Source organism: Homarus americanus, unplaced genomic scaffold (genome assembly GCF_018991925.1).
Source record: "Homarus americanus isolate GMGI-L3 unplaced genomic scaffold, GMGI_Hamer_2.0 scaffold48406, whole genome shotgun sequence".
Lineage (NCBI taxonomy): Eukaryota > Metazoa > Arthropoda > Malacostraca > Decapoda > Nephropidae > Homarus > Homarus americanus.
The window spans coordinates 2,461,479-2,486,932 of record NW_024753828.1 but is presented as its reverse complement, the minus strand read 5'-3'; the positions used below and the strand labels follow the sequence as shown (position 1 = coordinate 2,486,932).

General features: G+C 40.4%; 1 protein-coding gene across 4 annotated transcripts in view; it reads left to right on the top strand.

Moving 5' to 3' along the window:
* Positions 1-25,454, top strand: part of LOC121855535 — a 71,732-nt gene that overhangs the window by 5,711 nt on the left and 40,567 nt on the right. For 3 of the 4 annotated variants that reach the window (XM_042350519.1, XM_042350516.1, XM_042350515.1), the window contains exons 2-3: positions 20,714-20,965; positions 23,149-23,350. In XM_042350519.1, the coding sequence (XP_042206453.1) occupies positions 20,714-20,965; positions 23,149-23,350 (454 nt within the window). Of the gene's footprint in view, positions 1-15,783; positions 15,938-20,713; positions 20,966-23,148; positions 23,351-25,454 lie in introns of those variants that run through there. The other variant, XM_042350517.1, reaches the window with a different exon arrangement.

The following is a 25,454-nucleotide window of genomic DNA, read 5'->3' as shown; positions in this document are numbered from 1 at the left end:
GGGGGTGCGGGAGGTGGATGGTGACCATGGAAGCGTGCAGAAAGTGGATAGTGGTCATGAGAGGTGCAGTGGGTGGATAGTAGCCACTGGTAGGGTGCAGGAGAGTGGATGGTGGCCATGGGAGGAGGAGGGTGCAGAAGGTGGATAGTGGCCATGGGAGGGTGCAGGAGGTGGATAGTGGCCATGGGAAGGTGTGGGAGGTGGATGGTGGCCATGGAAGGAGTGCCAGGAGGTGGATGGTGTGAGGAAGAGGGGTGCAGGAGGTGGATGGTGGCCAGGGGAGGAGGGTGCAGGGAGGTGGATGGTGTGAGGAGGGGGTGCAGGAGGTGGATGGTGGCCATGAGAGGGTGCTGGAAGTGGATGGTGGCCAGGGAAGTTTTTTTTTTGTAGAGAAAGGAGGGGTGAAAGAAGATTAGAGGTGGGGGAAGGAAGTTATAGTTCGGAAATTGAAGAAATTTAGGAGGAGGTAAGAGAGGGCGGGCTGACCGTCTTGCTGTGTGTTAGCTAAGCTAATCGTGTGTTAGGGTTGTGTCATGGGTTAGTTATTGTCCGTGGGTACATCCTACCCTATCCCATATATGGGTGTTTTGAGGGCCATATTTCATATTCCGTCGACCTTACTGGCCGTATAGATTGGGGGTGATGCTTTTTGAGATTTGGTAACTTTTGGGGAACCACAGATGGTTGTTGTCGTTGTCTGGTGGGAGTCTTTGATGGAGTTCTTGCTCTGATCGTTCTATCTCTTGACAGACTCTGCTGGCCAGGGTGTGCAGCTTTTTTTTTTTATGGGGATTAGCCCACCCGGACACAGGTCACTGACCCACATCGGGGCCTGGGGGGCGAAAATGTAATAATAATAATAATAATAATAATAATAATAATAATAATAATAATAATAATAATAATAATAATAATAATAATAATAATAATAAAAATAAATAGTCATAATAATTCACAATAAATAAAATTTGATAAAACAAACAAAAATTAAATAATAAATAATGATAATAATACAGTAACTGTAATAATAATAATATTAATAATAAAGAACTATAAATACAAAAATGAAAAAAAAGATCAAAAGTGAGAAACGATATATGTATGTTGTGTTGTCAATGGTAAGAGAAACAATTGAGACCCTGCAATTGTGTGTAAATGAAGCAGAAATTCAGACCAGCAACCCGGGACTTGGTCACAATTTTCGTGATGCCATATGGCAGCAGGGTCTACCATTAGACAACACATTATGCTTCCAATATCTTCCCAGGCAGTGGTACCTTCCTGTTTGGTAGCTGCCTACTACCGATAAAAGCTGCTGGTTGATGGGTTTTATTCTCATGTATCTCAGGTATGTTTAACCTGTGACGATTCTCAGGGCTTCATTTTGGACCACTTGTAATTTTAATAATTGAGTGGTGCTCATGTATGAAGAGGTACTGCTGGGTAAGTTAATATCGGTGTGATAAATGATGTAACCAAGCGGAGTTTTCTTTTCTCAGGAAACGCGTTAAAGCTGTATAGTTTTTTCAGCTCTCTTCTTGCCTTTTCCTTCCTGCTGTGGACATGGTGGGAGTAACCTGTCGTGGATATATGCAGGCCCAGGAGGGTGCCTCTGCTTTTGTATTCTATCTGGGCATTATTGATTACTAATGGATGGGCTTTCCTTCTGCCTAGGGGTATGTATTACTGTGAATTTGGGGAGACTGGTTTGGATTTTCCATTTTTTTCGTAGTTATTTTCCCTTTCTATTTCCTATTTCCCGTCTGGTGTTGTCGACCTGTAGTGCTCGTGAATTTGCTCGAGTGATGTCATTTGCATACTGCGGGAGGTGGTTGGTGGCCAGGGGAGGATGCGGGAGGTGGTTGGTGGCCAGGGGAGGATGCGGGAGGTGGTTGGTTAGTCAGGGGAGGTGCAGGAAGGTGGTTGTTAGCCCAGGGGAGGTGCAGGAAGGTGGTTGGTGGCCAGGGAGGTCTGGGAGGTGGTTGGTGGCCAGGGGAGGATGCAGGAGGTGGTTGGTGGTCAGGGGAGGTGCAGAGGTGCTTGAGTGGCCAGGGGGAGGATGCAGGAGGTGGTTGGTGGTCAGGGGAGGAGTGCGGAAGGTGGTTGGTGGCCAGGGGAGGATGCAGGGGAGGTGGTTGGTGGCCAGGGGAGGGATGCAGGGGAGGTGGTTGGTGGTCAGGGGAGGGTGCGGAAGGTGCTTGGTGGCCAGGGGAGGATGCGGGAGGTGGTTGGTGGTCAGGGGAGGGTGCGGGAGGTGATTGGTGGCCAGGGGAGGGTGCGGAAGGTGGTTGTTGGCCAGGGGAGGGTGCGGGAGGTGGTGACCTGAAGAGGGTGCGGGAGGAAGAGCACAGTCTAGTTGAGTGTTTCTTAAATATGAACAAAGTTTCAGAGAGTAATGAAAAGACCTTCAATCCCTTTCACCACGAGGAGGTAAGGCTGGCGAGTGATCAGTAAGGGAGTCACGCTATGGAAGTAATGGAAGTCCTAGTTAGTTTAAAATAATAATTAAAAAACAAATTAGTTTAAAATATTTCGCCATTTTTGTCTCCTTCGCTGATGTCAGTGTATCTTGCTTGTATTCTGTGCTTTATTCTTCCGTGTCAGTATAATTTTGGTGTACCAGACCGTAGCATAATTACCGTTGACCATAAAGAGGATAATCTTCCCCAATGACCGGTCTGTGCCATGAATAACTGCACAAGAGAGAGAGAGACCTTGTACAACTCATTATTTAATTAGTCCACTCGTTGCGCTCTTTCCGTTGAGTTTGGTTAGAAGACGTTCTGTTAGATCACCTAATTCGTAATAAGTTATAAAATCCGTATTGTTAGCTACATTACCTCCTCTTCTTCTCCTGTTAGTCCCTGCTAGAGCTTCCTTCCTTGATGGTGGCTGTAATATTAGCCTTCCATCTTACCCTTGGGCATCCTCTCCCGTCTCCAATCCTAGAAAATTCGAGGATATTTTTCTATCTATACCATCTTAGTTGTGGTTTCTGTACAAGCTCCAGCAATGATTCAAAATCCAGTCATATCCAATCTGGTAACTACACAAATAAATAGTAAGACTTTCATTTCCGCTCCATGCACCACAACAGGTCGTAAAAGGGATATGTAGATAAGCCTTTCCCCTAAATTGGATTCTACCTATTGTCACAATCTGCTCTCTAAAATCCTTTCTTGTATATATATATTTTCTGTGTGGCAGTAAAGATATCCTTCTGTAGTTAAACTTTGACCTATTAACTATTGTCTATGCTCGATTAAATGATTTTTTTTTCAGTTCCCTTATAAAATTTTCACATCAATTAGTTGTGTTGGCAAACCATCTTCCCCCAAGGTCTCTCCCTATTTTCATTTTTCTAATCGTTTTGTTGATTTCCTCCCCTGGAGTAAATACTTCACATCCCAGCTCCATTGGCCAGTCCTGATTTAAATCTCCAATATCTGCTACATTTATCCTACTCGAGAAATACTGTTTACACTTTTCATCTATTGCATTTGGTTTCATTCATAAATCTCCGGTCATTTTTTTCACATGTCCAGCTTTGTTTTCTTTTCGGTATGACTGACTGGTCCAGTCCAATCTATAGAGTAGCTTTTGATTTGCTTTGAAATTCAAGTCCAGATCATCTCCCAACTTACCCTAGAAATCCTCCCTGGCCTTTCTCTTAATTCTCTCAGCCTTACTTCTTGCCACTTCATAGTTTCATCTTGATTGTGTAAATAGATATATATTGGATGGCCTTGACGTTATTGATTATTACAAAGTTCTTGTACGAGAGACGAAAATATAGATTTACGAAGTACAATAAATTGATGAATAAAGGAATATGTACAGAAATTCGCTATCAAATTACCTCTTACGTAATGGCAGGTAAAGTAAAAACAGTCACAGGATCGACACGATATAAACAGTAAAAGCTAGTTACAGATTTTATTTTATTTTTTGCAGTATTCAGGAGTCACATGACTTAGATGTTCATCGTTCATTAATTCTAACATGAGATATTCCTTTACTTCAAGTTTTGTCTTGGGTAAGTTCAAAACATCCTGGCTAACATTGTCTCAACATAAGCCATGAAATGAAGGAAGCACATTACCGCACATCTTGAGGTTATACCTTAATAAAACTATCACAGTTCTTGGAAAACCTCTCATGACGACAATTAATTAACATATTTTCCACATTTAATTTGACTTTATCCCAAGAAGGTAAAACTCCAGTACAGGTAGTAGGCAGCTACCAAACAGGGAGGTACTACCGCCTGGGAAGATATTGGAAGCATAATGTATTGTCTAATGGTAGACCCTGCTGCCATATGGCATCACAAAAATTGTGACCAAGTCCCAGGTTGCTGATCTGACTTTCTGCCTTATTTACACACAATTGCAGGGTCTCAATTGTCTCTCTTACTATTGACGACACAACAAATATAACCATACTCACTCTTGATCTGTTCTATTCTTTCTATTCCTTTATTCTCCTATGCTGTCAGTTGACAATAATATTAAAGCGGGTCTTTCTCGGATGAGTCCCACTGGTCGGGAAGGTTGTGGGCCCCAGGGCCTTATCTGATCATCATCAAACTACCGGGGCCTCAATTGATGCCACTGCGGTTGCTGGAGGATCGGCTTTTTTCACACTTCATTTTTCCAACATTCGCGGCCTGAGATCCAATTTTCCTTATGTGGAGCACCATCTATTAACCTCTTTCCCCGACCACTTACTACTATCTGAACTTCAACTGACCAAAGCAGCTTCACCCAAACCTTTTCAAGTCTCCAACTACAACCTTTATACCTCTTTCCGTTCTAAGGGAGGTGTATGCGCCTATTGCAACACACGTACACCTATAGGTCGACTCACGGATCTTGAATCTTCCCTTTATGATGTCATCTGGCTCAAAATATCTCTACCAACTGTGACTATTTTCCTTTGTTTCCTATACTGTTCTCCCAACTCTACCAAATATTTAGAACTCTTTGAGTATCTCACTTCTTGCCATGAGTCGTTGCTATCCACACACCCCAACACCGAGATCCTCTACCTAGGGGATTTCAATGTACATTACAGAGAGTGGCTTGGCTCTGCAAGGGATGACCCAGGTGGAGCTGAGGCACTCTCTTTTTCCTTACTTAATGATTTGGAACAAATAATTAAACACCCTACACACGTTCCTGTTCGACAGGATCAACTTACTAACATTCTTGATCTTTGTTTTACCTCTAACCCCTCACACTATTCATACTCAATTTCTACCCCCTTAGGGTCCTCTGATCACAATCTTATTTATATTAAATCAAACTGGACAAGACCACCTCCCCTACTCACCTCTAAACGTCAGCTATGGCACTATCGAAGGGCAAACTGGCAATCCTTGCGAGACTTCATCTACTTTCCTTGGGATGAATGTTGCTTTTCCACTCGGGATGCCTCGGTATGTGCTGACAGCATTGCTGGGGTTATACAGGGTGGTATGAGTGCATTTATCCCATCTTCTACCAAAACTTTTACTTTACAATCATGGTTTGATCGCTCCTGCTCTCTTGCTTGCAGGGTAAGAGATGGGGCATATCAATCTATGAAACTATCTCCTCCTTTTACCCACACCTCTTTCATTACTTCTAGGAATCGTTGTAAGGCTATTCTTCGTAGGGCCAAGCGGAATTTTATAAAAAGAAAGACCGCTGTCATGACTAACTCTTCTTCTAGTAAATCCTTCTGGTCCTTAACCAAAAACATCTGTAATAACTTCTGCACTCCCTCTTTTCTTCTTCTCTTCCGACCTGATAACTCTATAGCCAACTCTCCCCCTGATAAAGCCAATCTCTTTGGTACCTTATTCTTCCATAACTCCACCTTAGACGATTCCAACTCCATCTCGCCTACTCCTGCTCCTATTGAACCTATGCACTTTCCTTTAATCTCCACTCGTAGGGTTGCTGGTGTGTTATCCAGGTTGGATGTGAGTAAGGCGCATGGACCGGACGGAATACCCCCTCGTGTTCTGAGGGAGTGTGCTGAAGTTCTGGCCCCTGTGCTTGCTCGCCTCTTTCGCCTTTGCCTCAAAACCCAGACGTTTCCTTCTTTTTGGAAGCATGCCTCGGTTCAGTCCATCCCGAAGAAGGGTGACCATTCCAATCCCTCTAACTATCGCCCCATTGCCCTAACTTCATCCCTCTCTAAGATTTTCGAAACTATCTTAAACTATCATTTTCTCTGTCATCTTGAACGCCATTCTCTCTTATCTGATCACCAGTATGGCTTTCGCCAGGCGAGATCTACTGGTGATCTGCTCTCCTACTGCACCCATCTTTGGTCACCCTCTCTTAGGGATTATGGGAAAACTTTCGTCGAGGTCCTTGACATCTCCAAAGCATTTGACAGGGTATGGCACAAGTCTCTGCGTTCTAAACTTCCCTCTTATGGTTTCTCTCCCCCACTTTGTTCTCTAATTTCTAGCTTCCTTGACAAGCAATCCATGGCAGTTGTTGTCGAGGGATAGATCTCTCGATCTTTCTCAACCAATAGTGGTGCCCCACAGGGTTCCGTTCTTTCACCAACTCTCTTCCTTCTTTTTATCAATGATTTACTTCACACTGCGACTAATTATATCCATTCTTACGCATTATCCCCTTCCCCCTAATTCTCAAATTAGACCTGTTTCTAGAGTTGATATCATTACATCTATCAATGCGGATCTGTGCAGCTTCTCCGAATGGGGAGGTAGAAACTTGGTTAAATTCAAGAGTAATAAAACTCAGTGTTTACCAATTACACTTTCCAAATTAGATGATCTCCCACCAATCACATTTGAGGACGCTATCATTCTGCCAAATTCTAAAATAGATATGCTAGGCCTCATCATTTCCTCTAATATGTCATGGAAGCCATACATCCTCAACAATGCTAAAGCTGCCTCCCGAAAGCTGGGAATGCTGTACAGATGTCGTAGCTACTTCACTCCTGGGCATTTTTTTTTACGGGGATTGGCCCACCCGCGCACAGGTCAACGACCCACAACGGGGCCAAGGGGGCGAAAAATAAGAATAAAAAGAAATTAAAAATATAAAAGGAAAAGGTTATATTAATCTGCACCACGAAGATGCCGGAAAACCAACTTTTTAAAGTGAGACAGATTGTAAGAGTATGGAAACACAGAAGAAGGCAGAGCATTCCACAGTTTTGCTTCAAGTATATATACCGGTAAGGGATTCATTCGTCCTAACTTGGAGTACTGCTCTCATATCTGGGGTGGCTCTTCTTCTGTCCAACTGTTAGATAGGGTGGAATCAAAGGCATTTCGTCTTATTAACGCTCCTCCTCTAGTTGATAATCTATCTTCCCTTTCTCTTTGCCGCAATGTTCGGTGGATTTGGCATCCTGTGTACCGCTGACAAGGCCGTGGGCTCGTAATACTCTTTTACTCTTTTACTTACTTTTTCTTTTATCCTCTTCACTGATCGGCTCGTTAGCCGCTTGGGCGATCGGTCACGTCTCTGTTACTTTTATTTTTTCTCTGTGGATGTCGGTCACACTAGAATAACCCGTTATAGTACATCCTTTTTTCCTCACACAGCCAAACTGTGGAATGCTCTGCCTTTTTCTGTGTTTCCATACTCATGCAATCTGTCTCACTTCAAAAAGCTGGTTTTCCGGCATCTTCGTGATGCAGATTAATATTATCTTTTTTTTTATTTTGTATTTTTAATATCTGTTTACTCTTATTTTTTCGGCCTCGTTGTGGGTCGATGACCTGTGCCCGGGTGGGCTATTTCCCGTAATAAAAAAAAAATGCTGTATTATGTGTTCAAGAATTAAACACACACTATAGTCCTCAATCTGGGGTTATTTAGTAGAAATTTATATCCAAAATGTACAATTAGTGTCGGGAAAATTTTGAAAAAATCAAGTAAAAAACATTGACAACAGTGTGGTCACTATGACCAAAAGCCACTTACTGGGCGGCAATTACAAGTAAATGGGAGATGGTACATCAGTAAGGGTATTTGTAACAAATATTTCAGTACATTATTAGAACATAAATGGAAAAATGGAAATATAATTGTGTGAAACATTTCAATAACGTAAATAGAGATGTTATATGAGAGATGATTTACAAGAACGCGCTGTAGTTTTTTCTCTAAGGAATGGGAGTACGGTGCAACACAAGGTTTCGTACCTTTTGATCGTGGTATATTACAGAGTTTTATGTACAACGGCGAGGAACCTCAAAATAAACCACTATCGTTATTTAAGAAACGTACCAGACACCCCTGAGAGATCCAGTGTTGGTCGGCACAGTACCATGATAACACAACCCATTTTCCTCATAAAGTTGCCTGAGATACATTTTACTGCTACAGAGTGTGTATAAAAAATTAACTGCAAATTTCCGTGGGCTAGTTTTTATACTAGAAATTTATTTTATGTACTTCAAGTAATGGCCTATCTCGATTGATTACTTATCATTGTATTCCCTACTAAGTAGTGACCCTGATACAATTGATTGACCAACCATCTTAATTCCCTTGGCTTTCCTTTTTTATCATTTAATCACTTATCAGCTTACTAGCTGCTTAGGCGATTGATTTGTCTAGTGTTCGCAAAAACACTTCAATTAATGTAATATCCTGGCAGTTTTTGTTAGTACAGGAGATAACCGGGGTCCCCGGAGGAAACCTGTGATGTTTGGTAATCTGAACGGGACTTCATTACTCGAGTTTTAATAAGAAATCGTGTTTTATTTCAACCTTGCATTAATTTTAACTTTAAAATGGCGTTAATCCATTATTTTTTCACATAACCTCTTTGTCTAAGTTTTCGAAACGTGTACATGACTGACTTCTTTTTAAAACTGATCTTTTATCAGTGTTATTAGTTTTAATTTCAATTGTTTATTCCTTGATAGAGGAAGCGGGATCCTAGTGCTGTCACTAGATACACCTGTACAATAACACCAGAAGCATCTGGCAAGTGTCACAAGTATATACAGTATAAATAAATATTATAAAGGGGCTTACTAAAGCTTAAGGAAGGAAGGATATCTGGCCAGTATGGGGAGGATCATCGTGTCTCCGTCAGGGGGTCGTGGAGTGGTGGTCCAGCAGGCGTCACGGAAGCGTTGTGTGTGGGGACATCTTAGGAGGTAGTAGATAAGGGTGCGGCTGTCGGGTCTTCTGCATAATGCACAAGAGCGTTGCTCAGGGGATGCGGGGATACCAATCTCCCAAGCAAAGTCATACCCAATGATGATACGGGCAGCAATCACTTCCCTTTTCCGCGACCCTTTCCTGTAGACGTACGAGAGGTCAGGAAGTTTACGGAGGACATCGTACCAGGTGGGCGGGGAGTCCAGGGGGATGGCTGCTTCCCGAGCTTCTCTCTGTTTGCGGCGAATTTGGGTCCTAAGCTGTAAAAGTGTTCGAGGAACAACATAGTCAGGTGTGGCCTTGTTGCAGCCAGTCTTGGCAAGGCCATCTGCTGCCTCATTCCCCAAGATACCGACATGACTGGGTATCCATAGGAATGTCACAGGATGGCCTGCATCCTGAAGTGTGGATGTTAACCCCCGTATTCAAAGGATGAGGTCCTTATTTTCCCCTGATCCAAATGAGATCCCATCGAGAGCAGACCTGGAATCGCAGCAGACAAGCAAGGCAGAAACCACCGGCTTCTTCCTCAGCGAGAAGGACAGCAAGGAGGGCTATTAGTTCAGCCTGAGTGGAGGATGCCCCATCAGAAACTCTGAGAGAAAGTTTGATAGGCTCAGGGGCATCCGAACGGGAGATGTAGACACCAGCCCCGGCCCGACCTGTAGCGGGGTCAACAGAGCCATCAGTGTGTTATTAGTTTTGCTAATTTTAATGTTGATTGCATGTTATGATTCCCCACTAAGGGTCACAGTTCTAGGTTGAAGAAGCCACAGTCCAGAATATTATGAGGGTAAACTTGGAACAATCTTCCAGAAAGTGTTGTGACGGTACTGAGTGTGAACTCTTTCACGACCAGACTTGACCAACACTGGAGAAGGTACAGATACATTCTGGAGCCAAAGTACTTGTCAACAGTGGGTAACAAGGACGTGACCAACCTCCCAAGTGGCTAACGAGGAGATGAGTGGCAAAGAGGAGAAAATAAGAAAGTAAGTAAAAGTAACTGCTTCACACACAAAAAGCTGAAAGCTGACTGTCCTCTACTCTTATAACTTTCTAGGGTTTGATATAGAAAATGGCTTTCTGCCCCTGACCAAGATTATATTTCTATTTATCCCTTCGACGCAGAAATTGAGTCGGTAACTTGTTTAATCTCCCAATTGTTCTTCACGAGTATGTCCTTCATTTTTCAGTTTTAGTACAGCAGGAAATCAAAGTATCCTCGTTGTTCGTTAAGAACAGGTCTAGCCGATAATCGTTCTTAGGTTCTTAAGACATATTTCCTTGCTGCAGTCAATTATTAATTATATATAATGATTGGGGACCGAATTCCTCCACTTTTTTTTTTACAAGTTATCTTTTCGCTGGGTTAGTTATTAGCTCATATGGGGTGGGGTGGACGATTGAATACAGTGTCTCTAGGAATACGAGGGGACCCATACACATGAACCATACGGCAGTAAACAAAGTTAAGAAGAAAACCCAGATATTCAAGGCGTGGGTTTGGTCAAACAATGAGCAGGACAGGAGGGTATATGCAAGAGCCAGGGACCAAGCAAAGTCTGAGAGTATAGAAGGGCTGAAAAGGAGTTCCAGAGGCTGGTTGCAAGCGAGGTCAAGTCAAACCCAAAGGCGTTTTACCGCTATACAAAGTCGAAATTAAGAACGCCAGTAGCAGTATTAGACCTGAAGCTTGAAGATGGTAGTTATGCAGATTATGATCAGGACAAAGCTGAGGCATTGAACAGCTTCTTTTCCTCGGTGTTTGAGGATAGACAGTTCGACACAGCACTGACCCACATTGTGTTCACAGAAGAGGTTATAAGAAATAAACTGTCAAAGCTAAAGGTCCATAAGAGTCCCGGCCCTGACATGGTGCATCCTAGAGTGCTAAGAGAGTTGTGCAACGACCTTGCCAAGCCCCTGAAGATACTGTTCTGTAAATGCCTGGATGAACAAAAGGTCCCCAGTGATTGGAAAATGGCTTTTGTGAGTCCTATCTTCAAGAAGGGCGATCGTCACTCCACGACCAACTATAGACCGGTGAGCCTGACTAAGCATAGCATGTCAAGTACTTGAGAGCATTATCAGAGATGCCATGATGGAACTTCTACTACGAAACAACCTTGTAAAGGATTGCCAACACGGTTTTATGCCGGGGCGCTCCTGCTTAACACAATTACTCAAGGCATTGGATATTTGGACCTATATTCTGGAACAGGATGGTAATATCGGCAATATAATTACTTTTACTTTTATCAGCTTCACCACTGATCGGCTCGTTAGCCTCTTGGGCGATCTGTCACGTCTCTCGGAGTGAGAGTTGTGAACTCTTGGAACAATCTGCCAGAGTGTTGTGACGACACTGAGTGTGAGCTCTTTCAAGGCCAGACTTGACCAACACTGTAGCAGGTTCAGATACATTCAGGAGCCGGTGCATGTCCAGTACCTGCCAACAGTGTGGAACAGAGACGTGACCGACCGCCGAAGCGGCTAACGAGCTGATCACTTGTGAAGAGGTCCAAGAAGATAAAAGAATAGAAAAAATCACTCTGGGGTCACCATTTGTGGGGTTTCGTGATATTGGTTCACACTTAGGATGGGATGGAGAAAGGAAACTCACAATGTGCTCTCTGTATACATATTATATTGGATGTACGATGCAGCTTGGTGCTGGGAAGGCAGCATGGTTACAAGAGTTGAGTACATAAGAACATAAGAACAGAAAAATGTAGGAAACTGCAGCGGGCCTATTGGCCCATACTGGGCAGTCCCGTTTACACCCAACCCCTATTGCTCATATAAGCATCAAACCTATGTTTGAAGCTATTCAGCGTATTCGAGTTAATGATGATATTTGGTAACTTGTTCCATTCATCCACTACTCTGTTTCCAAACCAGTGTTTACCTATTTCCCGCCTAAATCTAAATTTGTCTAATTTAAAACCATTGTTACGAGTTCGCTCCTGGTTGGATAGTTTGAGTACCTTTGTAATGTCCCCTTTGTTTAGCCCTGCCTTCCACTTATACACCTCTATCAGGTCGCCCCTCGCTCTACGTCTCTCGAGGGAGTGCAAATTAAGATGCTTTAGCCTGTCTCTATACTCAAGGTTCCTAATGCCCGGGATTAGTCTTGTCATTCTCCTCTGAATTCTTTCCAAGGATTCTATATCCATTCTGTCATACGGTGACCAGAACTGAACTGTGTAATCCAGGTGTGGTCTCACAAGAGCAAGATACAGTTTTAGGATGACCTCGCTAGTCTTGTAACTAACACTCCTTTGTATGAACCCAAGTACTTTATTAGCCTTGTTACGAGCAAAAACACATTGTTTACTTGGCTTAAGGTTCCTACTTATCATTACTCCTAAATCTCTCTCGCAGTCGGATTTCTCTATGGCATCGTTGTTCATCTGGTATCTGGTTTCCCTGTTTACATCTCCTATACTGAGTACTTTACATTTGTCCACGTTGAATTTCATCTGCCATTTTTCAGACCATTCGAAAAATTTGTTTAGATCTTCCTGTAGTTTTGCTGAGTCCTCGTCAGATTTAATTACACGTCCTATTTTAGTGTCATCAGCAAATTTACTTATGTTGCTGTCTATGCCGATATCTATGTCGTTTATGTATTAATAAATAATAATGGTCCAAGTACTGAGCCATGGGGAACTCCACTTGTGACGTTGCTCCAATGGGACTTAGTGCCGTTAATGCTCACTCGCTGTTTCCTGTCCTGTAACCACGCCCTAATCCATTTAAGGATGTTACCTTTGATGCCATGAGCTTCTACCTTTCTAATTAGTCTTTCGTTGGGGACTCTGTCGAAGGCTTTGCTAAAATCGAGATATACCACATCATAATTGTGCCCCTCGTCCACCGATTCGAAAACTGATGAAAAGAATGTTAATAGATTAGTTAGACAAGAACGTCCGCTTGTGAAGCCATGCTGGGAATCATTGATCAATCGGTGCTTCTCCAGGTGATTTCGAATAGAGTTTGAAATGATTGCTTCCAGTAATTTGCCTACTATTGATGTTAGACTGATTGGGCGGTAGTTAGAGGATAGTGATCTATCCCCCTTCTTGAAAATCGGTATTACATTCGCTATCCTCCAGAATTCTGGTACTACACCTGTTTTTAAGGACATGTTAAACAACTTTGCTAAGGGCATACTAAGCTCTTCCTTACATTCCTTTAATACTCTGGCAAATATCTCATCGGAACCAGGTGGCTTGTTAGGCTTTCGTTTGTCTATTTGCTTACTAACATCGTTACTAGTCACTACTATCTCGCTTAATTTGTTTTCTTCACTATCTCTGAATAGAGTCGGTGAAAACTGTTGAAAAATATTTATTCAAATTATTGCTTATTTCTCTGTCGTTATCAGTGAGCTCGCCGGTGTCTTACCGTATTGGTCCAATCTTTTCTCGTGTTTTAGTTTGATACATTTGGTAGAATCCTTTGGGGTTTGTCTTCGCCTCCCTTGCTATCCTTACCTCATTATTCCTCTTTGCTTTCCTTATCTCGGTTTTAACCCAACTCGCCAATACCCTATAATAGTCCCGGAGGTGAATTTCGCCACGATTTATCCTTCTACCTATAGCCTTCCTTTGGCCAATGATGTTCTTTAAATAATTATTTATCCATTTAGGGTCATTGTTGTCTGATCTGAGTTTTTTGTATGGTATGTTCTGCCTTTGTGCATTAAGTAACTCACAATTTAAATTGTCGTGGAACTCGGCAATCTCAGATCTCGTTATCAGGTCCGTGTCATCTGTCAGGTTCACGGCCAAGCGCGACACCCCTTCTCTCAGCTGCCTCTTTAAACTGTCAAAGTTCGCCCTTCTGAAATCTGGTACTTTAGTGGAATTTTCCTTACGTCTGCCCTGAAAATCTAACTGGAATCTAATTTCTTTGTGATCGCTGTTTGCAAGTTCGTTCCCTACCTCGACACTGCTAATGAGGTTTTCTCTGTTTGACAGAACTAAATCGAGTATATTATTACCCTGTGTGGGTTCGGTTGGTGAGGGTGCTCAGAGGAGGACCAGCTTGTGGGTCGCCATGGTCGCCGGCGGGAGCCGCCAGGCAGGAGCAGGAGGAGGTGTTGCTTGCTGGTGGCTGTAGGTAGAAAGAGTGGTCACGAGGTGTGGGTCGCCATGGCCGCCGACTGGAGCGAGGGCCGCCAGGCAGGAGTAGAGGAGGAGGTGTTGCTTGCTGGTGGCTGTAGGTAGAAAGAGCGGTTACGATACGAAGTCTTTAGTTAAGAGGTGAAAGAAGATTATTAGGAGTTGAAGGAAAAGTGGTGAAACTGAAATACAGTAGGAGTAGAGCGGTTATCACGAGGTGTGGTTTTATATAGTGGAGGTAGGCGTGGCTTAATAGTTGACCTCCGTGATGTGTGGCGGCGCTGGTTGCTGACCTTGGACACGAGGCAGCGCAGGCTGAATTCGTGGGTCGGCTTGTCAGCGACAAACAGCGTTTGTAGGGGAGGAATCCACTACAGTTTCATGCCTCGTCAACCCCGAGTTCGTTCATGGGTGAATGAGTTCCTACAATTAGTGGGGAAGTGAAGGTAATAGAATGCAACGGCCACACTACCTCCATGAAGAAGCCGCAAGTCCAGAAAACTGTGAGGGCAAATTTTTTCGGAGTGAGAGTTGTGAACTCTTGGAACAATCTACCAGAGAGTGTTGTGACGGCACCGAGTGTGAGCTCTTTCAAGACCAGACTTGACCAACACTGGAGCAGGTTCAGGCACATTCAGGAGCTGGTGCATGCCCAGTACCTGCCAACTGCGTAAAAGAGAGCCAGTACATGACTAGCATGACTAGTACTTGTCAACAGTACGTGACAGAGACGTGACCGATCGCCCAAGCAGCTAACGAGCCGATCAGTGGTGAAGAGGATAAAAGTAAAGTAAAAATATGTTCTTGTATACTGAAAATTGACTGTCTACAATATTATGCTGTATCCGCTCTACCCTTACTGAACTGACAGGCTGCGGGATTCACTTTCACTCAGCTGCATTCTGCCTTTTCTGAATGACTGAAGATAATTTTGGAGTTCGGTAACGCACCCAAGATCCAGTCTTCAGTCTTGTTCGCCCTCTTTTTTTTCTGAAAAGGGTGGTGTCAGTTTTTAACCCAGAAATGACGAACAGTAAATGAGTAGTAAGGATGTAAAAAACTACTTTTAATTATTCCTAGGTTTTAAGACTATTACATTTCTTAGGGTATCTATAGTAGTGTATTGCGTGGGATCAAACCTACTTGCTGCTGCTAAATGTAATTAATACCAATCGTGTTTATAAATACCGCCAACGTTCGGGTTCTATGTTGTATCCACAGTTTTATCAGCCTCGCATACCGCATGATGATGCTATGAATATACCTATTTCACAAGCAATAACTCCAACGGTGTATTAGGCAATATTATTTGTTATATGTATTTAAAGAAATTAAGTTCAAATTCCTTCAATAACGATGTAGTTGTACGCTGAAAAATATTGTCTGTACATTTGTGCTTACAAAGGAGAAAAGTATGAGAAATATCTTGCCACAACTGTCTCCTTTCTCATTGCAACATGAGGATGGATGCCACGAGTCACCAGCAGACACAGCAGACGACACGCGGCTGCTCACGCGGCCCCGCGGCTCCAGCCAACCACTAGTGCTCATGGGAAGTTTGTGTCGAGCACTCACTTCATATCTTTATCATGTGTTTTATACTTACACACATTATTTGTCTAGTTATTGTATCTTTATCATCATGTACAGGTTAGTAAGTAGCATGATAGTAATGTCTAAGGTATTCAATCTCCCAGGTAACCGAAAACTGCTTCAGTATGTTGGATGAAATATAAAAATCTCCATCCCCGATCTCCCGCCGGTCACGTACACAATGTTTGACTTTTATTTGCAGATTATATGCTTCAGCTAACTCCAATAATTGTGTTTATATTTGTTGTATTCTAATATATAAAATTTTGCCAGTACTGTAGTTGAACTGAAATGAGCTCCAATTGGTAGTTCTTCCTAACTCGTGATAATGCACGCTTTTGAAAGGGCAGTCGATAGAATACGAGTCCCCTCCAGTATATAACTTGTTCAAAAAAAAATATGAAATAAAAACTAGAACCAAGAAAACACATGCCACCAATGTGCACAGTGTACTGTACTCGGTGCGTGGAGATAATATAGGTCATCGTTTATTGACATGAAAATATTGGACGAGATCCAGGTGGTACATCTTGTAATGTTTTTACTGTTTAGCTGGTATTGATATTCTGGTTTGAGTAGCAAAGAATATTGTACTTCGTGGATATTGTTGTGGGCAAATACATGTCTACTTGCATAAGAAATGCAAACCCTTAACTTATTAGTTTGCCATAAAGTATCAATCATTCAGAGTACCGTCCTCACATCTGAGGGTTGGCCACCACAGTCCTCCACTCTAAACTTTCTCGCACTGATTTTACCAATCCTCCAAGGTTTTATATCTCTGGGGACCCAGGGGACCCAGATTTTAATTTAATTCATCCACCCTAGTCGCTACTACCCCCTGACCTTCCAACCCCCAACTTTGCCCATTACTATTTGTGTTATCCCCTCATACCCGATTATAAGAACATAAGAAAATAAGGAGTCTGCAATAGGCCGGTTGGCCTGTGCATGGCAGCTCCTGTCGAGAGTTACTACCATTCTATCGTCCATTAAACGACCGAAATTCCTTTTTTCTGTACATTTCAAGTATTTATCTAAGTTTTTGCCATTCCTAGTGCTTGATTTGTTTCGGTTATTCTTACCATTCACCTATAAAACCACATTTCAGGGGTCTGACTAATTACCCAAATGTAGCCGCAATTAAGTCAAATAATGGTCCTACATGAATAAATCGGACTGCCAATCACTTCTCGACTGGTATTTGGTGTCACGAAGTCACAAAAATTGGTAAACTTAATTTAATCTGAGTTAATAGATCGAGTGCATGTACTGAGGAGTGAGTAATCACCCAAACAAGCCAGTAATGAAGCTGAACACTATCCTACATGAATAAATCGGACCGCCAATCATCACTTCGACTGGTATTGTGTCAAAGCAGAAAAAAATTAAAAACGCATTTAATCTGAGTTAATAGATCGCGGCATGTACCGAGAGGAGCCAGTAATTACCCAAATGTAGCCGCAATTAAGCCATAATGGTCCTACATGAATAAATCGACCGCCAATCACTGAATAGTATTTAAAATACAAAAAAAAATTGGAAAAACGGTAATTTAATCTGACATTAGATCGCATGTATCAGGGGATGAATATTTGAAGGAAGTCAAGATTTAGAAATGAACAATGGTCCCATACATAATTGATCATAATCACTTCGACTCGGTATTTGCGCCACGTTGCAAAATTGGTAAACTTAATTTGCACCAGCTATTAGAGATCGAGTGCATGTACCTAACCTAACCTAACCCAACACAACTCAGATTAAAGTAAGTTTTCCAATTTTTTTTACTTTGTGACACCAAATACTAGTCGAGAAGTGATTGGCAGTCCGATTTATTCATGTAGGACCATTATTTGACTTAATTGCGGCTACATTTGGGTAATTAGTCAGACCGCATTTCAGAGGACTGCAAACGTTCTGGTGTTTTACTGAAAGTGTCCATGCTTCTGACCCATACATCAGTCATTGCCCTATAAAGCCTTTTTCTGCATCCTTTTTCTCAAATTGAAATTAATGTACCTTTTCATTAGGTCTTTTAGATTATTAAATGCTGTTATTGCTGCCCTATTGTTACTTCTCAAATACACAAACCTTTTCAGGCTAAAGCTTTACTTTCGAACATGGGAATCTTAGGAATTCTATCTTTGCAATCAATAGTTTCGAAAATTCTAAGACACTTTTTTTCTATGATGTTTCCCTTGCAAATGACCTAAAAGTTACCTAACCTACCCTCCTAACTGGGGGGGGGGGGGGTTCCATCCCCCTGGACCCCCAGCATATATAGTTGTTTGCGAGAGAAATTTCAATAGCAAAAAAGTTTCTTAGAATTGTGTAAACTGTTGATTGCAAAGATATAGTTCCTAAGTTTCCTGTGTTGTCCAAAGGTAAAATAATACTTTTTTCACCTTTTAAGTACCCTGTTACCTACCATAATTTTAAAGGTAATCCTGGAGCAGATGGCTAACACCAGAATGCATTGTTCAGTTTTGTTCAGTTTTTCCACAGATGTTGTTTGGATGATAATAATTAATAAAAATGTTACGATAATGCACAGAACCTAATAGAACCTGACCTAACCATCCAAAGAAAACTTACCTAACTTCCTAGATGGGGGCTCTGCCCAGGACCTCTTGCCATATTAAACAGAAAGTACTTACTTTGATTTGTGGTACCAATGAAAGTAATTTTCTTGAAAGTGGCATGGTGTAATTTAATTTTTTGTGGACGTGAGAGTACACTTAGACCAAGCGGGTTGTAAACAAAGAGCAGATGACTTGTTCATAGCTAACTGAGCAGCAGCCTAGGTACAATAAAAAAAAATTGTCTTTCGTTTTAAGTCTTTGACCGCAGACACTGGTCATGGTCACAAAGATGTTTAATTAAATCAGAATTTGTTGTTTGTGATGTAGCAAAGACTAAGAGACATTAGAATTTGATTGTTATAAATATTAAACATGCTTTATCCAAAAGTATTGAGATTTAGTTGGTTTATTAGAATTTGATTGTTATAAATATTAAACATGCTTTATCCAAAAGTATTGAGATTTAGTTGGTTTTGGGTTGTTTTTCTATTTACAACTGTGAAGTAAACCTAAAACAAGTTATCGGTGCCTTTAATACTTAACTACAGTACAACCCCTACATGTGTGTACTGTACAATAAAACATGTAAGGTAGGCAAAGTGATGTTACTTAAACTGTGTTTTTTGTTTTAGTTACAAAACAAAGTACAGTACAGTAATGTAATTTTTGTTGAGAACAATTAATAGTGAATGTTATGAAAGTGAAGGATTCTTGTGTTTAACTATGTAGGCTACTGTGATAAAGGTTGATTAGTTTATAACAACACTGTATGGCCTACTATGCGCTACTGTACTGTACAGGTATAAGCAATTGTTTATTTTTACTACTTCCTTATACATATAGCATATCAAAACCAAAATGATTTAAGTCAATGATTTAAAAAAAATCATTTGATTTGAATATTGATTTACCCTACATTAAACAAACCTGATTTGCAATATACGGTACAGGTGTAAGTTTCCTGCAAAATGTTAAATAGTTATCTGCTAGTGTATTTCTTTTTTTTTTTTTTTTTTTTTTTTTTTTTTTTGGCTGAGGAGTAATATCTTACGGGATACTTACAAAAACCCCACCGGACAAAATCCCCACCGGACAAAATCCCCACCCCTACAGGACAAAAACCCCACATAATAAAAAATAAAACAGAATTTGTTTAAAGTTTTCAATAATTTTCTTACAAATCCACTTTGATATTAGATCTTACCATTACTGTCCTCACTTTTTGAGACCTCAGGGGACCCATGACCTCACAATCTCTGGTCTCTCAGGTCTGTTTAATGACGTGTGGTACCATGAGGCGAACTGTATAAAAACCTGGTTCACTTGTGCACTAATTTAGTTTTTCTTAAGTAGTCTTTGAATACAGTCGGAAGCTAGATAGCTCGTTTCTATTTTTCATACAAATTTCATTTAACGTTAGGTTAGTTTAGGTTCCAGTAGAGGTGGAGTTTTTGTCCTAGGGGGTTTTGTCTGGGGGTTTTTGTCCTAGGGGATTTTGTCTGGTGGGGTTTTTGTCATGGACCCATATCTTACTGTAATGTAGTTGAAGCTAAAGCTTGCTAATTGGCAAGAGTCAGAAGTGGCGAGAGGAAGTTTAGGAAGTTGCTGTCTTTATGATGGCAAGATGACCTTCCCTCCACAGGCTTGGAAGAATGTGTGTGACTCATGAGAAGTGTGATGTTTCATTGCAGTTAAAGAGGTTGACATGAGCAATCTTGAGGAACCTGGAATGAGAATGGTGAAATGGAAGTGCTAGGTAATATTGAATGACAGGAGGTTCTGTTCAGAGCTAAGAGGGCAGGTGGGTATTGAGAGTATTGGCCAGGTTCTGTGTAGAGGCAGGCTGAGATGGTTTGGGCATGTGGAGATAATGGAAGAGACCAATTTGGACAAGAGGTGTATGGGCCTAAATGTGGAAGGGAGGAGAACCGGGGCAGGCCAAGATTGACATGAGGGGAGGGGGGGGGGGTAATAGAAATTCTATTAGTTAAGAACCTGATGAGATATTACAAGAGACCATGGAAAGCTGCCATCAGTTAATTTCAGCTAATCCACGCAAGCATGGAAAATGGCCATTAAATGTGGATGATAATGAAATTTGCCATGAAATATTGGCAGTTCTTTATTTGTTGGAAAAAAAATCTAGAAGTACAGTACAGTACTACAGTACTTTAGATAATGGTATTAATATATTATCATACTGTTCAGGTATTTTGCTTAAAAATTAATGTCATTCTTTGATTTTCAGATTTGGCAGCTGTGTACAAAAAGGATATTCTCCTCATTCGTGATGTGGACAAAATTACTCCAAAATGGCCACTGGAATGGGAATCTCTTTCGTTGTCCCTCCCAAAGAACCTGTACTACCCTCTAGGTCTGGCTCATGACCCACACACCAACCGGCTCTTTGTGGCTGATGCCTTGCATAGAGATACCAAAATCTTTTCTCTGTCATTTGAGTCAAATTACAAGGTGGAGGCCATGCATTCTGTAGTCAAGGGTAAGTGTCCTTATTGTAGTTGTCAGGAGATTTTATTAAGAAAACTACTGTACAGTACAGTATGGAGGTAAATCATTTAGTACACCGAGTCCTCACTAATTCATTATTCGCAATTGGACATTTTGGGATACCTGGAATTTTAAATATTTTGTTGTAGTTGAAATTGTGAAAAAATTATTGTGGAAAATTTATTAAATTATTGTTCAGTAGTGTAGTTAAAAAAATTAAAAATAACTCGTGACGTTCTTTATGTTATGGGAGATGCATTTTTGTGAACAAAATCTTCCACACACATACGGAATTAGCCCACCAGGGCACAGGTCAATGACTCACATCAGGACCTGGGGGCAAAAATATAATAATAATAATTAATAAAAATTAATACAAAATTATACAAAATATTAAATAAAATTATATTTTAAAAATAATAGAATACGTATAGTGTCTGGATGATTTATCAGTAGTATGTGTTTTGTTGGCCATGGCTTCCAAAGATTCCCAGGAGCCTCAGCACTCAATACAAGTTAATACTGTACTGTGCATTAGTGACCAAAATAAAGTTTATCTCTAGAAAAATTACATCACTGTGGGGTCAGCCTTATATTGCAACTCTTTGACTACAAAGTGACAAATAACATTTTAATTTTAAAGTATGTTAAGTCTATGTAGTACAGTACTGTATGCTGTACATTATTCTTAATATAATGTTAGGTTTTTGTCATGCTAGGCTTTCCAGTATTAAATATCAAAACATGTCCAATAAAAATCATTAATTTCTCTTGAATTGTGAGCCGAGTTGTAGTCTGAATCCAGAATTGGATGGTAATTTTGATTCATTAGGAGAATTCAGTACAGTATTTTGGACTAATTCGATCGACCCAGAACCACACAAAAACCAAATTAGCCAAGGTTTGGTGTATACTGTACAACTTTAATTTTTTATTAGTTTTCAGTACTTGTGCCACTTAGGTACTACAATGTTTACTAATTTCATTATTATCTTTGTTTACTCTTGCAGTGTCACACTATACAGTACTGTTTACAATTTTTGTTGGTTTGTTCCAAATTTGGAAGGGGCCAGGTCTTAATCAATCCAAATTAGAAAGTTTGCACTGTGATTTGATATTAATATTTAATTTATTTTTATTTTATTTTTATTTTTTTAATCCTTTAAATTTTCTGTAATGGAATACTGTATAGTATTGATGAAGGGCTTCATGAATACTGTATTGTAGATATTTTCTAGTGAGGAGGTAATAAGGTTGGTGAAATGAAACCTATCTATCATTTGCAACTCTTGTAGAAAATGAATTACTGAATGAGAAAGTTGGTTACTGGTTAAGGAGATATTGTACTACAGGTACTTGTTACTTTTATCCTCTTTGCCACTGATCGGCTCGTTGGCTGCTTGGGTGGTTGGTCACAACTCTGTTACGCACTGTTGGCAAGTACTGGGCATGCACTGGCTCCTGCATATATCTGAACCTGCTCCAGTGTTGATCGAGTCTGGTCTTGAAACAGCTCACAATTGGTGCCGTTGACGTCACAACGCTCTACTAGTTGCCTTTTTTTTTTTTTTTTAACAGGTATGGGATTTTCATTGATATCATCATACTCTTCTTCACTATTTTCTACTCTTGCATATGTTAGCCATGGTTACCTAATGGTAGCTCTGTACTGCAAGGTCTCGTGAAGTTCTTCGCTCTGAAGACATTTCTTACAACTGCACATTCAATTCATGTTATCTGTTGTTGGTCTCCTACATTCTTGCGATTTCCCATGATCTAAAACTTTGAATACAAATCTGTTAGGGGAGCAAAGGGAAAATAAATTACCATTGTTTTATGGCCATTTTCCACGTTGTGAGCTACCATAACTATTTTGACATTAAGCACAAACATTTTAATGTAATAAATTTATTTGAGGCCTCTTGTGTTTCACACCACTGGTACATTACTTTGGTGAACTCATTGGTAGGCTACATGATGCAGGTGGAGGTGTATACAGAATACTGTACTCCTTTTTTTTATGGTGTATTGGCACTTTCTAAAATGTTAGTCTTTAGCTTAATATTGTGTAAATGTACAAAAGCTATAAAGTTCCTCAGTGTTTAGAAAGTTTTTTTGTTCGTGAAAGAATTGTTAACAAGCATTTTTGTAAACCTGAGTAAATTTTTCCTACAGCTTCTGGTATAACAGTGATGGAAGGTCTGTCATATGATCCCACATCACAGCAACTGTATTGGACTAACTCTTCCAATGGTGGTATTTACAAGACCTTAATCCCGACTGAACTTGTGGACGATGTTGCATTAGAGCCCAAACTTGTGCATCGTTCTACCAACGTCATGGACCCTCGTGGGATAGCTATTGATTATTGTGATGAGTAAGTATTAGGATATACAGTACATTCAGTAGTAGCCGTAACACCTCTTTAGTAACTCGATATTTAATTTGATTGCCTAATATTTTCAGATGGATCTCAGATTTGTTCAGCAGTGATTCAAAACTGTACATATTACTGCATTGATTTTGGCATTTGTGGGGAATATTTCAACAATTGAGTATCATCAGATATCAAATTCTCATAATTTAAAGGTGAATGTTAGCATGAGGTATACCTAAGGTGACCAGACATCCTGATTTTGGCTTGACAGTCCCAATTTTCAGAATTTGTCCCGAAATGTCCCTCTTCAGTAATGAAAGAATAAATTTTGACACAAATTTGAAACTTTTTGAGAGAGGTTGGCAGTGGCACAAAAAGTAATGTTTGGCAACTTAGCCCTCCAACTTTGTATGATTACTGTCCTGTCCCAGCCTGCGTGCATATATGTCATATGTTATGTGCTATATATAATATTCTGTTTGTTGCTGTTTATAAAGGCCTTTACCAATATAAAAAGTGCATTGCAATGTCAAAATACTTCTCTCTTACAAAAAATGGAGACAGAAAGTAATGTATGGTGTATGAAATGTAACAGAAATTAGCATTGTACATAGTGGAGATAATGATATTGCTAAACATCTGATTTCACAGAAACACAAGGCTGCTGATGTCAGTGCCTCGTCTTGCAAAACAATCCCTACCTTTTTTAAAAGTGCTCCCTAGCAGTAAGGATCTGGAGATGGCTGCTGTTGAGGGTTTGTGGGTCTACCATACAATCAAAGAGAATTAAAGCTTCCTATCTAAAATGATTGTGCCAAAAATCTTTCAGAAATGTTTTGAGTTGCTTCTTTCAGCCCTATGAAGGTGTTCAAGTAAAACTCATTGACTTTCAGTCTCAGCCTGGAGAAACTTCGGATATTGTTTTTTTTTTTTTTACGGGGATTAGCCCACCCGGCCACAGGTCACTCACCCACATCGGTGCAAAATTTTAATAATCATAATAATAATTCATAATCAAATTTATAATAAAAAGTTTAAAATTAAAAATAAATTTAATAAAATAATAATGATAATAATAAAGAACCATAAATACAAATATGAGAAAAAAAATCAAAAGTGAGAAACAATATTTGTATGTTGTGTTGTCAAAGTAAGAGAAACAATTGAGACCCTGCAATTGTGTGTAAATGAGACAGAAAGTCAGATCAGCAACCTGGGACTTTGTCAAAAAAATTTTGATGCCATATGGCAGCAGGGTCTACCATTAGAAAATACATTATGCTTTCAATATCTTCCCAAGAAAGACAATGTATTTTTTGCCACATTCAGTGAAGGTTCTAGCAAACAAATTTGAAGAAGATGGATTAATTGACTCGTCTGCATTGAAGAAAGCAGCTACAGATTTTTTTTGACACGTGTTCAGTATTTAGGCCAGTGGTCAGGTCACTTGCAAGACTTTGCACATATTCAGTGGGCCTCATTAAAGCAAATATCAAAATGGCAAGATGTTGAGAAAACAATGGATTTTGTTGTAGAAAAGAAATTTATGATTCAAATTTTGATACTTGAGTTATTTGATGAGTTTTGCTGTGTTACAAGTTATATTCTGAGGAAAAAGTGTCAGGGTGGAATGCAGCTAAGTTACCTACAGACCAGCACTGGGTAGAAATGTTCACTCACTTTAAGGACAGAGGTATTACCCACCAGCACATGTTAAAATTGGTTCAGTTCATTCTTTGTCTTCCTGGAAAACAAATGGATCCACCGAAAGTGTTTTCTCTCAAATGAACAATCTGTGGACATTTGGAAAATCACAACTAGAAGTTCCCAATCCTCAAAACCTTACCAGTCACGAAAGTTAACTTCAGACAAACCTGTCTGGAATTCTATAATATGCTAAGATCAACTCCAGAGATGTTGAAACAAATCTTATCCAGTGAAAAGTACGAGCATTAGAAGGTAAGGGCAAATACCATTGTCATGTACAGTATATTTGTTTTGGTTTTGGGTCAAATCTAATTATAATCGGTGTATGGGTTGTAGGGTTTTGCTTTCATATTTTTTGGTATGTCCCATTTTTAGCTCCAAGAAATATGGGCACTTT